We start from the raw sequence: 18,421 nt of genomic DNA on the forward strand, positions 1-18,421 counted from the left end.
TAGCGCGCTTTTCTGGCCAATTGAAAGACAGGGAAGGCATTACAACTTCCCCCTGTGACGTTCAAGCCCTATACCACCCCCCTGCTGTGAGTGGCTGGAAAGATCAGATGTCACCCGAGTATAAAAATCGGCCCCTCCCGCGGCTCGCCACACATGCCTTGTGACTTAGCTGAGGGAAAGTACTATCGTGCTGGAGCTGCTGTAGGGAGAGCGTTAGTAGTTAGTGTAGGCTTCAAGAACCCCAACGGTCCTTCTTAGGGCCACATCTACTAGTGTGCAGTACTGTGTTAGCACAGTATTTTTTTTTTTTCTTTCCAAAATTGGATCTGCAGAGCATTGCGCCCTGCAATAGGGACAGAAGTGGGGGTTAGGCAGGGAGAGTGTTAGGAGTTAGTGTAGGCTTTAAGAACCCCAACGGTCCTTTCTAGGGCCACATCTATCCGTGTGCAGTACTGTCCAGGCTGCTGTTAGCAGTGTTGCATTTTTTTTTTTTTTCTCTCAAAACCGGCTGTGCAGAGCATTGCACCCGGCATTAATACTACAGGGATAGAATTGTGTAGGCAGGGCCAGAAGACATACATTATTCATTGAATACACGCAGTGTGGGTGTTCCTTGTAAAAAGCAGGGAAAAAATTCTATTTGGCCTGCCTCTGACAGTACTCAGGGCTCTGTGTATGTGTGTGCTGTGCGCTGAACGTTCAGAAAAAATCAGACGCAGTCAGCTACGTTTTACCGCAGGCGTTTGGCAATTTTTTTTCTGCATGGGAAATCCCTGATCTGCTGTAGGTAGCGAATTACTTTGCATCACTGCAGTCCTGGGACAAATTGGCAGGGCCACAACACAGTTATTAAACTTAGTATTCATTGAATACACGCAGTGTGGGTGTTCCTTGTAAAAAGCAGGGAAAAAATTCTATTTGGCCTGCAGACTTGCGCCAATTTATTTCCTGGCTGTGAAATCACTATTAATACAGCATGCTGAGGGGTAGGGGTAGGGGTAGGGCTAGAGGACGTGGACGCGGCCGAGGACGCGTAGGCCCAAGTGAGGGTGTGGGCACAGGCCGAGCTCCTGATCCAGGTGTGTCGCAGCCGACTGCTGCGCGATTAGGAGAGAGGCACGTTTCTGGCGTCCCCACATTCATCGCACAATTAATGGGTCCACGCAGGAGACCTTTATTAGAAAATGAGCAGTGTGAGCAGGTCCTGTCCTGGATGTCAGAAAGTGCTTCCAGCAAGCTATCATCCACCCAGAGTTCTGCGCCGTCCAGTGCTGCAAATCCGAATCCTCTGTCTGCTGCTCCTCCTTCCTCCCAGCCTCCTCACTCCACTACAATGACACATGCTCAGGAGCAGGAAGACTCTCAGGAACTGTTCTCGGGCCCCTGCTCAGATTGGGCAGCAGTGGTTCCTCTCCCACCAGAGGAGTTTATCGTCACTGATGCCCAACCATTGGAAAGTTCCCGGGGTCCGGGGGATGAGGCTGGGGACTTCTGCCAACTGTCTCAAGACCTTTCAGTGGGTGAGGAGGACGATGACGATGAGACACAGTTGTCTTGCAGTGAGGTAGTAGTAAGGGCAGTAAGTGCGAGGGAGGAGCGCACAGAGGATTCGGAGGAAGAGCAGCTGGACGATGAGGTGACTGACCCCACCTGGTGTGCAACGCCTACTCAGGACAGGTCTTCAGAAGGGGAGGCAGCAGCAGGGCAGGTTGCAAGAGGCAGTGCGGTGTCCAGGGGTAGAGGCAGGGCCAGACTGAATAATCCACCAACTGTTTCCCAAAGCGCCCCCTCGCGCCATGCCACCCTGCAGAGGCCGAGGTGCTCAAAGGTCTGGCAGTTTTTCACAGAGACGCCTGAGGACCGACGAACAGTGGTGTGCAACCTTTGTCGCGCCAAGATCAGCCGGGGAGCCACCACCAACAGCCTCACCACCACCAGCATGCGCAGACATATGATGGCCAAGCACCCCACAAGGTGGGACGAAGGCCGTTCACCGCCTCCGGTTTGCACCGCTGCCTCTCCCCCTGTGCCCCAACCTGCCACTGAGATACAACCCCCCTCTCAGGACACAGGCACAACCGTCTCATGGCCTGCACCCACACCCTCACCTCCGCTGTCCTCGGCCCCATCCACCAATGTCTTGCACCGCACAGTCCAGCCGTCGCTAGTGCAAGTGTTGGAGCGCAAGCGCAAGTACACCGCCACGCACCCGCACGCTCAATCGTTAACCGTCCGCATCGCCAAATTATCAGCCTTGAGATGCTGCCGTATAGGGTTGTGGAAACGGAGGCTTTCAAAGCTATGATGGCGGCGGCGGCCCCGCGCTACTCAGTTCCCAGTCGCCACTACTTTTCCCGATGTGCCGTCCCAGCCCTGCACGACCACGTCTCCCGCAACATTGTACGCGCCCTCACCAATGCGGTTAGTGGCAAGGTCCACTTAACTACGGACACGTGGACAAGCACAGGTGGGCAGGGCCACTACATCTCCCTGACGGCACATTGGGTGAATTTAGTGGAGGCTGGGACAGAGTTAGAGCCTGGGACCGCTCACGTCCTACCCACCCCCAGAATTGCGGGCCCCAGCTCGGTGGTGGTATGTTCGGCGGTGTATGCTTCGTCCACTAAAGCACCCTCCTCCTCCTCCTCCTCCTCCTCAACCTCTGTCTCGCAATCTAGATGTGTCAGCAGCAGCAGGACGTCGCCAGCAGTCGGTGTCGCGCGGCGTGGCAGCACAGCGGTGGGCAAGCGTCAGCAGGCCGTGCTGAAACTACTCAGCTTAGGAGATAGGAGGCACACGGCCCACGAACTGCTGCAGGGTCTGACAGAGCAGACCGACCGTTGGCTTGCGCCGCTGAGCCTCCAACCGGGCATGGTCGTGTGTGACAACGGCCGTAACCTGGTGGCGGCTCTGCAGCTCGGCAGCCTCACGCAGGTGCCATGCCTGGCCCACGTCTTTAATTTGGTGGTTCAGCACTTTCTGAAAAGCTACCCATGCTTGTCAGACCTGCTCGTAAAGGTGCGCCGGCTCTGCGCACATTTCCGCAAGTCCCACACGGACGCTGCCACCCTGCGCACCCTGCAACATCGGTTTAATCTGCCAGTGCACCGACTGCTGTGCGACGTGCCCACACGGTGGAACTCTACGCTCCACATGTTGGCTAGGCTCTATGAGCAGCGTAGAGCTATAGTGGAATACCAACTCCAACATGGGCGGCGCAGTGGGAGTCAGCCTCCTCAATTCTTTTCAGAAGAGTGGGCCTGGTTTGCAGACATCTGCCAGGTCCTTCGAAACTTTGAGCAGTCTACCCAGGTGGTGAGCGGCGATGCTGCAATCATTAGTGTCACCATTCCTCTGCTATGCATCTTGAGAAGTTCCCTGCAAACCATAAAGGCAGCCGCTTTGCGCTCGGAAACAGAGCCGGGGGAAGACAGTATGTTGCTGGATAGTCAGAGCACCCTCCTGTCTATATCTCAGCGCATTGAGGAGGAGGAGGAGCATGAGGAGGATGAGGAGGAGGGGGAAGAGACAGCTTGGGCCACTGCTGACGGTACCCATGCTGCTTGCCTGTCATCATTTCAGCGTGTATGGCCTGAGGAGGAGGAGGAGGAGGAGGATCCTGAAAGTGATCTTCCTAGTGTGGACAGCCATGTGTTGCGTACAGGTACCCTGGCACACATGGCTGACTTCATGTTAGGATGCCTTTCTCGTGACCCTCGCGTTACACGCATTCTGGCCACTACGGATTACTGGGTGTACACACTGCTCGACCCACGCTATAAGGAGAACCTTCCCACTCTCATTCCCGAAGAGGAAAGGGGTTCGAGAGTGTTGCTATACCACAGGACCCTGGCGGACAAGCTGATGGTAAAATTCCCATCCGACAGCGCTAGTGGCAGAAGACGCAGTTACGAGGGCCAGGTAGCAGGGGAGGTGCGGAGATCGAGCAGCATGTACAGCCCAGACAGTGCAACAGTCTTTAAGGGCCTGGACAGCTTTATGGCTCCCCACCAAGACTGTGTCACCGCTCCCCAGTCAAGGCTGAGTCGGCGGGAGCACTGTAAAAGGATGGTGAGGGAGTACGTAGCCGATCGCATGACCGTCCTCCGTGACGCCTCTGCCTCCTACAACTACTGGGTGTCAAAGCTGGACACGTGGCCTGAACTCGCGCTGTATGCCCTGGAGGTGCTTGCTTGTCCTGCGGCTAGCGTCTTGTCGGAGAGGGTGTTTAGTGCGGCTGGGGGAATCATCACAGATAAGCGTACCCGCCTGTCAACCGACAGTGCCAACAGGCTAACACTCATCAAGATGAACAAAGCCTGGATTTCCCCAGACTTCTCTTCTCCACCAGCGGACAGCAGCGATACGTAAGCAATACGTAGGCTGCACCCGCGGATGGAAGCTACGTTCTCTCTCACCATCCAAAATGGGGACATTTCTGCTTCATCAATCTGTGTCTAATATTCCTCCTCCTCCTCCTGCTCCTCCTCCTGAAACCTGACGTAATCAGGCCGAACGGGCAATTTTTCTTAGGGCCACAAGGCTCACTCATCTAATTTTTCTAAGCAATTTTTATATGTTTCAATGCTATTAAAAGCGTTGAAACTTTAACTTGAACCAATTTTTCGTTAAACTGGGCTGCCTCCAGGCCTAGTTACCACTTAAGCCACATTAACCAAAGCGATTAATGGGTTTCACCTGCCCTCTTGGTTGGCCAGGGCCAATTTTTCTGATGTACATTAGTACAGTTGATACAGCAATTTTTGTGGGCCCTCGCCTACAGTGTAATCAAATGAATTTTTAGCCCACCTGCATTACAGCTGACGTTACATCCGCTGTGTTGGGCACTGCAATGGGATATATTTATGTACCGCCGGTGGCTTCCTGGCACCCACCCATGCTGTGGGTCCACAGAGAATTATAAATGCATCTGTTTCCACATCTAAAGAACCCCAGTCAGACTGGGGCATGCAGTGTGGGCCGAAGCCCACCTGCATTAAGCACGACATTACTACCTCAGCTGTGTTGGGCACTGCAATGGGATATTTCTATGTACCGCCGGTGACTTCCTGGCACCCACCCATGCTGTGGGTCCACAGGGAATTATAAATGCATCTGTTTCCACTTGTAAAGAACCCCAGTCAGACTGGGGCATGCAGTGTGGGCCGAAGCCCACCTGCATTAAGCACGACATTACTACCTCAGCTGTGTTGGGCAATGCAATGGGATATTTCTATGTACCGCCGGTGGGTTCCAGGGAGCCACCCATGCTGTGGGTCCACAGGGAATTATAAATGCATCTGTTTCCACTTGTAAAGAACCCCAGTCTGACTGGGGCATGCAGTGTGGGCCGAAGCCCACCTGCATTAAGCACGACATTACTACCTCAGCTGTGTTGGGCAATGCAATGGGATATTTCTATGTACCGCCGGTGGGTTCCAGGGAGCCACCCATGCTGTGGGTCCACAGGGAATTATAAATGTATCTGTTTCCACTTGTAAAGAACCCCAGTCTGACTGGGGCATGCAGTGTGGGCCGAAGCCCACCTGCATTAAGCACGACATTACTACCTCAGCTGTGTTGGGCAATGCAATGGGATATTTCTATGTACCGCCGGTGGCTTCCTGGCACCCACCCATGCTGTGGGTCCACAGGGAATTATAAATGCATCTGTTTCCACTTGTAAAGAACCCCAGTCTGACTGGGGCATGCAGTGTGGGCCGAAGCCCACCTGCATTAAGCACGACATTACTACCTCAGCTGTGTTGGGCAATGCAATGGGATATTTTTGTTTATCGCCGGTGGGTTCCAGGGAGCCACCCATGCTGTCGGTCGACAGGGACTTCACAATAGGGAGTTGTACCTGCCTGTGTCTATGAATTAAAAAGCCCGGTCTGACTGGGGCATGCAGACACCTTGACAGAATGAATAGTGTGTGGCACATAGGTTCCCCATTGCTATGCCCACGTGTGCAGCTCCTGATGGCGGTGGCACAGGATTCTATTTCTCATTGCTTCTGTACAGCATTGTGGGCTATCGCCCCGCCCCTTTTAAAGAGGGTCGCTGCCTAGCCGTGCCAACCCTCTGCAGTGTGTGCCTGCGGTTCCTCGTCATGGCAGACGCACTTCTAAATAGACATGAGGGTGGTGTGGCATGAGGGCAGCTGAAGGCTGCCCAGGGACACTTTGGTGTGCGCTGTGGGGGGGGAGGGGGTTGGGCAGCATGTAACCCAGGAGAAGTGGCAGTGGAGTGTCATGCAGGCAGTGATTGTGCTTTGTTGTAGCTAGTGTGGTGCTTAGCTAAGGTATGCCATGCTAATGAGGGCTTTTCAGAAGTAAAAGTTTTTGGGAGGGGGGGGGGGGCCCACTCTTGCCGCTATTGTGGCTTAATAGTGGAACCTGTGAACTTGAGATGCAGCCCAACATGTAGCCCCTCGCCTGCCCTATCCGTTGCTGTGTCGTTCCCATCACTTTCTTGAATTGCCCAGATTTTCACACAAGGAAACCTTAGCGAGCATCGGCGAAATACAAAAATGCTCGGGTCGCCCATTGACTTCAATGGGGTTCGTTATTCGAAACGAACCCTCGAGCATCGCGAAAAGTTCGTCCCGAGTAACGAGCACCCGAGCATTTTGGTGCTCGCTCATCTCTAGTTATCATGCAAAATTCAGAACACAAGAGCTGCTTGTATTTTATACATAAAAAAATCTTTAAAAACTTTAAGAATCACGGGAATCACTGTGATTTTTTTTTTCATCGCCTTTGCGCAGAAGAAGTTATAAATGACTCTTATAGCAGTACTAGTGTTTTTGGCAAATCTGTAACAGATATGAAGTATTGATTGCGCTGCCCCACAGTTATGTATGAGATGGATACACTGAAACCTCTCCAAAAGACCACTTCTTCTCCAGAACAGATTTCCTGTGACAGATTTTCACTACCCCATATATTATGTGTACTGACTATCATTGAGAATACCTCACTTTAGAAAACCATTTTACAATGCAAATTTGGGGTGATTGTCTCAAAGAGGTTCCACTGTATTTGTATCATGTTTTGAGCCTTCTGTGTTGTATTACCCAGGTCTGTAATCCACCTGATGCCAGTCCTCCCCATCGGATGACTTACTCTAAACAAATGATGTACAATCTGACAGGCAAAAACATGGAGGGCTATCTCCTTGCAACGACCATGCAATTTGTCCAAAGTCTGTAAGTTTGTGCACTCTGTAGCAGAGTCTTTTGAACACTATTCTCCATTGTTGGGTCTGAGACGATATTTTGGTTGTATGTATGCTCTGCGCTCTTTATTTTTAAAGAGTATGTTCGGCGTTGAGTACACAACGCCGCTGTGACACACGGTGGGGAACAAAAAAACTAGTCACACAAAATCTAATTCAACAAAAACTAGTCACATTGCATGTGGCAGCATGCATTTAGCTACACTGTAATGCGCAATGCACAATCGTTGCCTTACTCTCAGCACCGGCTCGCACGGCAGTAAAACGTTGCATGGTACATGCAGCGTTTTATGCATACAGCCATGGGAATAAGTGCTTAAAGGGGTTGTCCAGGATCTGAAAGACATTTCAGCTTTCTTCCAAAAACATACCTTACCAAGGGTTTTTTCTGGTATTGCATTTCATGATGTGGATGGAGCTTAGCTGCAATACCAAACACAACCTGTAGACAGGTGTGGCATTGTTGTTTGGAAGTAAATGGCACTGTTTTTCTAATCTCGACAACCTCTTCCCCATGTCACACACAGTTGTCCAGAAGTTCATAAATCGGGCTCTGTTTGGTGAGGTCTTTCAAACATAGAGCTGCTTACGTTGTCCATTTGTACCAGTGACATTGGAAAACATTGCAGTCGCTATCAAACATCTTTCCCTAATAAAATTCCGTCCCTGCAGGGAAAATAACTTTACCGGTGTCCACAGTGTCCCTTTCATGTCACAGGCAGCCACAGGGACACTCATGGAAGCAAACCCTTTCTGTAAGTCCTCCTAGGGAATTTGAACTCCTACAGTACTAGCGAGAGTGGAAATCCAATAACAAAACTCTTCTCTTGCTCTAGAATACCAGACCCATCTAAGTATTACAGAGTTGGCTACTTATTTGAATGGCTGTCATATACCACATGTACAAGTGTAGCGTGCCGCAGCCCCCCCATCACTAATAACGGCTGATCACCAGATATTTCTGAAGTTGGACTCATGGTGATCATCTATTCACTGGGTTGCTTCAATGATGAGACAACCCCTATAACAGCTTTACTGTGAGAGTCAACTGACTATATCTCAGCTTGTAGGTCCCCTGTGGGTACGATGTGGGAGAAGAGGGTGATTGGGGATAACTGTAATCACACATGAATGTATAGGATCTGATGATTAGTATCACTGTGATAAATAGTTGTTTGTGTCTAGGTATGGAGGATGGAGTTTTGGCATTCCTGCATCGCAGATAACTAGTATTGAACCTGTGTCTGCAAACCTGACTCTGAGTAAGGTAATACAAAAAATACAAGTCAAGATGATGCACCTTAGTCTTATGAAAGCTTAATTTACTTGTTTGCTATAGTTCTTAATAAAAATGTTTCCATCTGAAGTGGTCTTCGCAATATCTGCTTTTTCATCACACTGCTGCCTTCACGGGTCTTATTGGGAAATATCTGTCTGCTTTGATGTTCTTATTTAGTTTCAACAAAAGTTCACTTATTCCTTTTCTAGAAAACCTTCAGTTCCAAAGGAAATCTGTTCAGCAAAACAAATAGTAAATTCTGTATTATACTATATATTATAATACTGTACTATTGAATAGTAATCGGTTCACTAAAAATCAGAGAACAGTTGCTGCTCTATATTAGATTATATATTTTTAATTAATAATTTAAATTTATCAACATACAATAGCAAAATATGCTGTTATTTCTAACTGGACAACACTGAAAATTAACCATTTCCAATCCACTGTCTGACTTCTGAAGACATTATGATTTAAGGCTGTACAGCTCCGATGTTGGAAGACGACCGTTGGGGTTCTCTTACTGTATATTGCCAGCCTCTCTGCTGTTGGAGCCTATCCAACGTGTCACCCCATGCAGTATTGGCTTTAGCCAGCAGATAGCGCTGTTGTATAAAGGCAGAAAAACAGTAAGCCCCCCTAGGAAAACCAGGATACAAATTGGATTGGAAAGAGTTAAGCTTGGTCCTTATTCCTGTCATTACAGACAATCTCTTTAATATGGGACCTGCCGCTATCTGCAGGTCCAGTTCCAGAGAACCCCTGGCAAACCGCTGCTTCTGTCGGTGGAAGTTGCCATCATCTGGTCATTACCTGTGCACCAGCTTCTGCAGGATAAATATAGCATTAGCGTAAATTCATGTGTGACATAAAAATCTGCCACAAAAAATGCATAAAATTCCATGTCTTACATGGGAATTTTGATGTGGAAATGAAATGGTGCAGAATTGCTTTAGATTACATCCCTAACAATAAAAATAGTGGAATCCTCAACATTTCTGCACCATTTCCATGACAAATCCACACCAAACACTTCATGTAGGACATGTGGAATTTGGGGCAGATTCTTATGGAATGTGTGAATCTGCCGTCACATGGTGGTCATTCCAATACCAAGGACAGCCAGTGTGAGAACTGCTATTTAGTGGTTCTCCACTTTGTCTTGTAGAGGTTAGTGAAGAGCAGGAGAACCCCCTCTACAATAGTCATGTAGCCTGATGAGACAGCCCCTTTATAATAGTCAATTGCAAAATGGTGGTTTGCCAATTATCCAGTTTAAGGGGTTTATGGGTTTGGAAAAAGCATTGGATAGGCAAGAAAAAGTTAAAAATAGAAAAATAAGACATGCTAGAAGTCATGTGCCGTTCATTGTGCGCCTCACCGCTCAGCCAATCACAGGCCTCAGCGTTCACATGCCTTTCATGGAAGAATCATCGCTGAAGCTTGTGATTGGCTGAGTGAATGGCATATGACCGCCTCAGCTTCTTCCAAGGTCGAAGAGGCAGTGACCAGTGCTTCTGCATCGGACCAGGAGATGGGGGAACCATGCAAAAGGTAAGTATGACTCATTTCCCTATTTGTAACCTACCCTTGCTTTCATAATTTTTTTCACTCCTCGAAAACTCCTTTAAGCTCTTGTATATTATTATTTAACCTAACAATGGGTAGAAATCCACTGCTAGCTATTATATTGAAAAATTGTTGGGGTTAGTTAAACTTTGTATTATCCACCCGTTCCTGGATCTGATTGCTCAATATTTCTCATGACCATTTCTGCTCATGTCCAGGTTTGGTATAACTATAAGGGTCCTCACAGTCTGCCAGCTTTCCTGAACAGCTTCAGCAACTTCCTTCTGAGGGCCAATCTGCCAAGTGCAGAGTCTTCACAATATAGTAAGTAAAACCGTATCAAATAATCAGTCTGACAAAAAGGTGAAGTAACAGTCAAGTATACGTATGTGATACAGTATATGAAAACAGCATCACCAAGTTTATTCTAGTATCATAAGATGACCATATCAAGATTCTGGGCGCAGAGAAGGACAACTAGTACATAAAAGTTCAGTATCCGACATTTCATGTAAAATTGATGCATGACGCCAGTGTTTGAAGCTACATGAATGTACCAAGGTATCTCCATGGGTTGAATATGAAATAGGTAGCATGCTGTTCACACAGCTGTAACCTACTTCACATGCAAAGCAAATAGCCCCCAGCCCATGTAGTGCTTGAAGGACTTGAATCTATTTTTTCTTTATGTCTCTTAATTAAGGTCTAAATATGCATTTACTACTGGGTAAAGATGTCATCTACAGAGCTAAAATGCTCAATTTCCCATCTGAAACATAGACCTCTAATTAAATGCTCAAACCTCCCACTGAGCAATGCGCAGAAACCAATAAATATTTGATATAAGTTTAGTAAGTTAGCAACAGTGCAAACAATAGTAGTGGTGGAAGTGATTCTTGGAGGACTTGTGATTTTTTTTCTGAAAAAATAAAGCATTTTGATGATCTCTAGACACCGCTTATTTTCCATAAACACGTTAGATTTAGGCCTGCATTTATCTTGCAGTGAGAAGCCATTATGCAGGTCCTGCATTCAATCCCACTGACATTACAGCTTAATTATACCACTGTCCATCATGATTATAGCTTTTAGTTTCTCCTTCAGATCGCCAGGGAGAATCCCTTGAGTCAGTTTCCTAACTACTACTGCACTTGTGCCACTGTTCTGCTAAAAATAACCAGGCATTATCTCCGATGTTATACAGATGCTTTACTTGCTTCATTCTTCATGGGGCATTTGCAAAAGAAACCCTCACAGCCGGATTCTACATACTTTTATAAACGAAATTTTGAGCTAAGGACAAATACTTGTGTTACAGGTGGGTGGTGCTATGGCACGGCGGTCACAGAGAGAAATGGAGACCGCACTGGTTTAACAGTCTATTGGAGGGCTCAACTACTTGAACATTACATTATAACATAGGATGATGCTTACAGTTCATTACATCACTTTCCCGAACTGGGCTGTAGCAGCTTACCTGCTCATGTCAGTTGGCCATAATCACCTGTGCTACACATAGTCTAGACCTTATCCTGCCCTGTTGAGGCTGCGTCTCACAAAGGGAATGTACGACATCGTAGACATCACATACATATAGGTCTTTCCCTGGCTATGTCACATTTTCTCTCAGATGTTCAGCTGCGCCCTTACATAATATATGATGAAAGATGAGAAGAGAAAAGCGAGAGTGGAGCGTGTACCTGAGGAAGTCTATGAATCTTTGTATTGGTTTAGGAGTTACTCTCTCTTCTCCCTTTTCTAATTATGGGAGTGAGAAATGCTCAGTTGTTGATATATGTAAAAGGTGCAGCCATCCTACGAAACATCACACCTTTCCAGGAGGACGTGCAAATGCATGTAGTGAATGTAATAAAAAAGTGATTGTAGGCGCAGTGCTCCACTCCTCTTCAGACAGAACACATCAGTGCTGGCTGTGTGTCCCCAGCTTAAACCTGGAGGAAAGGGCGCAACAGTCCAGAAATATGTTTATTGTATGCTGGATTTATTAATAGAAACAGAGGAGTCAAGTTTAACATCACGTCTTGTGTCTCTTTAAGGCTTACTTCACATAGGCGAATGCGATTACGACTCGATTTCACGCTCGCCAAGATGCAATTTCCCAGCGGATACGAGGTGTTGTTATGTCAAAACCATCTTGCATCACTTCAGGGAAGTAGCGATCCTCTGCCACGGCTGACAGCCATGGCAGAGGATCATGGAGAGTCTCCCATTGTTTTTAGTGGGGAGACCTCGCATTGCACCACATGCACCTAGCACGTGGTGCGATGCTGCTGCCAGTCCCTTTGAAGACAATGGGCGATGCGACTGCACACCCAAAGATAGGGGATGCCGCATTTTGTTCCCCATGGGAAAGCATTGCTCATGTGTTTGACCCCATTGAAAAGAATGGGGTTCATATCCGTGCAGGATTTGTCCAATGCACAAATCTCACTCGATTTTCTTGGCTGTAAGAAAACGACCTCAGGAAGGAAAAAAAGGAATTGCGTCTACAACCACCTTTTCTTGCATTCACTTCTTAAATAATATATGCCACATGTGCATAGCATTAATAGCTTCCATATTCTATGAAAATATCACACGTAAACTGGAATTATGATTCCCCACAAACCCACTGTACAATCTCCACAGTGCTCTATGTCTCTGGTCACTGTCCATAACTTTAACCCTGCCAGCAGGCCTGCTAGAACTTAAAGTCACATGTTATGCTCATCGAAATGAGGCCAACCCTAATTTACGTTCTAACGCTGCAGCAATGTCTATCTTCCTTTGGTTCCCCAATCTGCCATCTTTGCAACAGTACTCTAAACTCTCTTGTTCGCAGGCCATCGCATCCTAGCCTGCCCTTTGGTCTCTGGTCATTGGGACTCTTTTGGTGGACTTTGGCCCCCAGCTTATCAGGGCCCGACGTAGCTCTTAGGCCATTGCAGCCATTTGGCTGCTGACATCTTGGCTCCTTTCCTGGTAGGGGGAATGCAGCCCATGCCACTACCCTAATTAGCAGCTTCCAACACTCTAAGAGTTGGTTGTGCTGCTAGCTCATCTCACACATAGGAGCTGCTACTGTCTCTTGCTGCATCTACTGCTCTCTCTCCACACTGAAGCTTCACGCAACCAGTCATCTGCAGCTCTGTCCTTTCATATCTAACACCTCCCTGTGCCCAGAACTTTCCAGAGCTTTCTGTCTCATTCCAGAGGGGAAAGGCAGAATCTCCCTTCCTCACACCTCCAGCTCTACCAGTGGGCTTCTTCTGGGTGGTAACACACTAGCCACATCACTGCCCACATCATAGAGTGGGCAGAACCTCCCCAGCTGCTCCACACTGGACCTTAAAACATGGCACAAAAGTACCTCTGCTAACCCCTTCCCTCCCGTGGTACTTGACTAGCAGAGGGGGCTTTCACAAGGTGCTGGCAAGCACTGCACTAACCCAGCACTCATCCAGTCTCTGCTTTGGCCGCTGCACCTTCTGGCTGAGGCATGTTTCATGTTCTATGTGTCTTAGGGTGCCTACCCACTAGCAATATTTTTCCTTGCGATGCGAGAGCGATGATTATTAAAAAATGATTTTCAATGGTTTCATACTCATTTGCGATTTTTATTCTCAAGTCTCACAGTGCAGAGAAAAAATCTGCAATAACCCTCAGTATTTTCAATGGGGCCAGCGGCAGCAGTTCCAGCTCCATTGAAAACATAGGGAGTACATTGCGGACTTCTGCCACAGCTGTTTTCCCTGCAGGGACCAATGAATCTTCTGCCACAGCTGTCACAGTTGTGGCAGAAGTCAGTGATGCTATCCCATTGCTTTCAATGGGGTCGGCACTGCTGCAGCCCCATTAAAAGCAATGGATTGCAGGCAACCCCCCAGCAATGATTTTCAGGGAAAGGCTTGAAATATAAGACCTTCCCTGAAAATCATCCCTAGCAGTAAAAACAAAAATTATACTCACCTAGAAGAGCCATACGGCTCTTCTCTCCGGCAAGGCAGTCCTCTTCTGTGTTCTGGAGACTGGGGATTGAAAAATCCCTGCCCCCAGAAAGCACTGGTCTCATTGGGTAAGCGCTCAGCCAATCACAGGCAGTGCTCAGCCATTGAATGACAGCTGAGCGCTGCCTGTGATTGGTCACAGCACTCAGCCAATCACAGCCAGCTCTCAGCCATTCATTGAATTCATGGCTCAGCCAATGAGACCAGTGCTTTCTGGGGGTGGGGATTTTTTAATCCCCAGCCTCCAGAACACAGAAGAAGACAGCCTTGCTGGAGAGAAGAGACTTCTAGGTGAGTATAATTTTTTTTTAAACGTTTTTTTACAGCTATGGATGATTTTCAGGGAAGGGCTTATATTTTAAGCCCTTCCCCGAAAAATCATCGCTGCAGGGTTTGCCTACAACCCACTGATTCCAATGGGGCTGCAGCAGTGCTGACCCCATTGAAAGCAATGGGATTGCATCAATGACTTCTGCCACAGCTGTGACAGCTGTGGCAGAGAATTCCTTGGTCCCCCCCAGGATGACGGAATCTTCAGCTGTGGCAGAAGTCCACAATGTACTCCCTATGTTTTCAATTGGGCAGGCGCTGCTGCTGCCTGCCCCATTGAAAATAATGAGCGATTTTGCAGCCTTTTCTCTGCGCCGCGAGGCATTCGATCTCGCATCACTAGAAAAAATATCGAGTAACTTATTACTCGACAGAGCACCATGTTTATAAACATAATGATTAAAGGTTTTTAATTATTATAAATAAAAGGTTATATTTTATACTACTTGTGATTAGTGATAATGGTTAACCAGTCTCCGTTACCTGCTTTTAGCCCTATAAACTAAGCTTATGGGCTGAGAGTAGGTGACCCATGGAATCCGAAGGTGTCTTGCACTTGCCTCCCTGTCGTTCCCCCAATATCAGCCCTGGAAGCCACTGCTGCAGTGCCATGAGCGGTGCTGATAAGTAGTCTGCCCATTATAAAATTTGAATGGACGAGCTACTTTGCCGGCCGCTCAATGCATTGTGCGGCAGCTTTTAGTGCTCACACTGGGGAAACAACGGGGAAGATGAGTATAACACTTACATCCCCGGACTCAGTGGGTCACCTACTTTCAGCCCTTAAGCTTGGCTTATGGAAATAAAAGTAGATGACAGATTCCTTTCAAGTTTCAGGTAGAGAATAAATATCACATGGTGGTGATTTTTAGCAGGTAGTAGAAAGCAGCAGGAAAAGCACTGGTTGAGGTGAATTTGTTTTTATTTTGTTTTTGTTTTTATGTTATTTCACCACACTGAGCCTCAAAAAAACTTGGGGGACCTTATGAACCCTGCTAATTTTATGCCAGTGATTCCTTCAGCTTTTGGTTAAAGAATGTTATGTTGCAAAAATAGATAATATTATTTAAGAACCTGAACAATATCATCAGCTTGTGCTATCATAAACATGTCTGCGTTGACCCTAATATTATTACATATATTTTTCATCTAAAAAATTTTAGCTTTCATTGCTTCAACCACTGGGCCGGTCTTCGAGCCATTTTCTGATTGCCATTCATACTGTAGAATTTATTTTCCTTACTTCTGCGCTTTCTGTTCCTTTACTTTCCCATTGGGAATAAATGACAGACTGCACTACAATAAATGGAGATAAACTACTCTGAAGTACAAGAGCTTTTGACAGTTGAAAAGGACAGATAAAAGTCTGCTGCGGCTTTAGTGATTTGGAAGGAAATCAAATCCTATTTTCGGGGTTCGACTTAGGCTTCCTGTAAAAAAAATGATTATAAAAAGTCCAATAAAGGAGATTTTCACCCTGTCACTTTGCTGCTTTAGAACTCTGGTTCACAGCCTCGGCCAGGACATTTGGATTTAAGTGTAATTTTCAACCTGTGAATCAAATAAGAAATATAGCATCCATTGTATGGTTCTGAGTCAGAAGAGAGCCCAATGTTAGGTTCGTGCGGGCAAGTAAGCATCGGGCCAACACGAACGTGACCCAGATTGATGGGGAACACCAGGTGAACTACTACAGATTAGCACCTCCCCTATCTTCTTTTAGGGTTAGTAACACAGACCTACATGAGCGGAGACATCGCCCCAATTAAGGGCAGCCCAGCGGTCTTCGGGACTGGGCCCTAGCTGCTCCTAGGTACCCACGCACCCTGGATAGGACACACACACATGCCACCACTGATAGGGACAACTGGACAGGGTAAGAAGACATACAGAGCCAAAATGCAAACACTAGTAGCAGATGTTAATGCTATAAATGCCAGGTATTAGTTGACATTTTGATCAAAATATGGAAGCTAGCGGGCCACTTTACAGCTCCTGGCTATATCGCTAGTCCCTACACTAACCAGGAGTCCACCAACACAACCAAACAAATAAACACAAAACACAAACCTTTCTTGCAGCCACCACACATAGAAGCTGCTCACACCACAGAGTGAGAGAGAATGAGTACAGAGACAGCTGACCACACCCACACCTGGAAAGACAGCTTATATGTGTGCTGATCTATAGTGATTGGCTGACTGGAGACACACACATGCCCAGTCAGCCCAAATCCCCAACACCAGAGCAAGAAAGCTGCAGATCATCTGTAGTACCACAGATCCCAGGAGATAGACGTAACACCCAGGAGCAGTGTGTGTCTTTGGAAGTCTTGGTTTTGTGCATTATTCTGTCTCTCTAACATATATTCCTTCTATGGCCACCGGATAGTTCAGTATACGCTCATTGTCAAAACAAAATCAAGCACCTAGAAGTGATACAGGCAAGATGTCATACGGGCAGGCATGGAGGCTCTAGTACTCTGTTATACTGACTCTAGCTTGGATACAAGAAGTGATATGGGTGGGCACGCAGGTTCTAGTACCCTGTTGTACCGGCTCTAGCTTGGATACAAGATGTGATACAGGGAGGCATGGAGGCTCTAGTGCCCTACTAGCCCATCTTTAGCTTGGATGCAAGATGTGATATGGGCAGGCATGGAGGCTTTAGTACCCTGTTATACTGCTTCTAGCTTGGATACAAGATTGATACAGGCAGGTATGGAGGCTCTAGTACCCCATTATACTGTTTCTAGCTTGGATACCAGATATGATATGGGCGGCCATGGAGGCTCTATGCACCCTGTTGGGTCGTGTCTAGCTTGGATGCAAGATTTAATATGGGCGGAACTACAATTGTTTAAAGTAAAACGAGCTCTGTTCATTCAAAACTGTAATGTCCTTTCCCTATAGAACAAACGAATCTGATCTGAAATTACTGAGGAGTTCATTTGAAGCAAATTTCTTCTTTTCACATAACTGAATGGTCTCCTGTTATGACCATAAGTAGATTCAGTCTGATTGTTTGCGCTTCTTATGATTTCTCTAAGGCTGGATTCCCACAAGCATATTTGCGCTTGCAATACGCAGAAAATAGAACCCACTGTTTTCAATAGGATTGTTCACATGCGCATATTTTGTAGGTACATTTTGGTCGCCCCAAAAAATACGCAGTATGTTCTATTTTCCTGCTCATTTGTGCGAGGAAACATAATATTTTGAAGTCATGAAACGAATTGGCCACTTCAATGGCTGAGAGCATCTTTGCATATTTTTTCCCTGTGCAAATGCACACGATTTGTGCACGCAGCAAGTACAGTAATTCAGAAAGATGGAAAAATACCATAGTATTTTTCCATCTTTCTGATTTGCATAAATTTCCCAGAGGAGCATTGCCTTAGAAGTCTACTTACTTAGCTCTTAGGTGTCCCCACACCACTTCTAGGTGCTCTCCTTGGGGAGAGACTATACCATCCTCTGATCCACTCAACCCCTAGGTGTCCCCACACACTTTTTGAGTGCTCTCCTTAAGGAGACACAACACCGCTTTTGACACAAGTATAGTAAAAAACACAAGAGCACACGCAAATATGCAATGCCCATTCCACTAAAACACGGTGCAAATGTGCATACGCTTGTGTGAATCCAGCCTAAAGAGTTGTGAGAGAATAATTACAGTAAACGAAATAAATAACAAATAAATAATAAACTTGGTTACTTGCAGTTGATTATATCTGTTGCTTGAAAAAGTATAATGCACAGCCATTCACCACACCGTAGTATATGATAGGATGTCAGAAGCACTAAGCATGGCTATAAAATATTTTTCTCTACAGGCATTTCAGTCTACAACAAGCCTCTGGCTGGAGCTGTATCACAAGGAGCCATGTAAGAACATTTCAATTCCGTTTATAATTACAATTTATAATCAGTGTTTACATTCTAACCATATTATCCTACATTTCTAGCTCAGGTTCAAAACAAGAACAAAAGAA

At 46.7% G+C, this 18,421-nt stretch overlaps 1 protein-coding gene across 1 annotated transcript in view; it reads left to right on the forward strand.

Annotated features, from left to right (window-relative positions):
• ABCA12 (ATP binding cassette subfamily A member 12) overlaps window positions 1–18,421 on the forward strand; it is a 111,961-nt gene that overhangs the window by 56,498 nt on the left and 37,042 nt on the right. Inside the window, exons 23-26 of the mRNA XM_066575618.1 lie at window positions 7,083–7,210; window positions 8,425–8,506; window positions 10,309–10,414; window positions 18,263–18,314. Of these exons, the coding sequence (XP_066431715.1) occupies window positions 7,083–7,210; window positions 8,425–8,506; window positions 10,309–10,414; window positions 18,263–18,314 (368 nt within the window). The remainder of the gene's footprint in view (window positions 1–7,082; window positions 7,211–8,424; window positions 8,507–10,308; window positions 10,415–18,262; window positions 18,315–18,421) is intronic.

This window comes from Eleutherodactylus coqui, chromosome 8 (genome assembly GCF_035609145.1).
Source record: "Eleutherodactylus coqui strain aEleCoq1 chromosome 8, aEleCoq1.hap1, whole genome shotgun sequence".
Classification (NCBI taxonomy): Eukaryota; Metazoa; Chordata; class Amphibia; order Anura; family Eleutherodactylidae; genus Eleutherodactylus; species Eleutherodactylus coqui.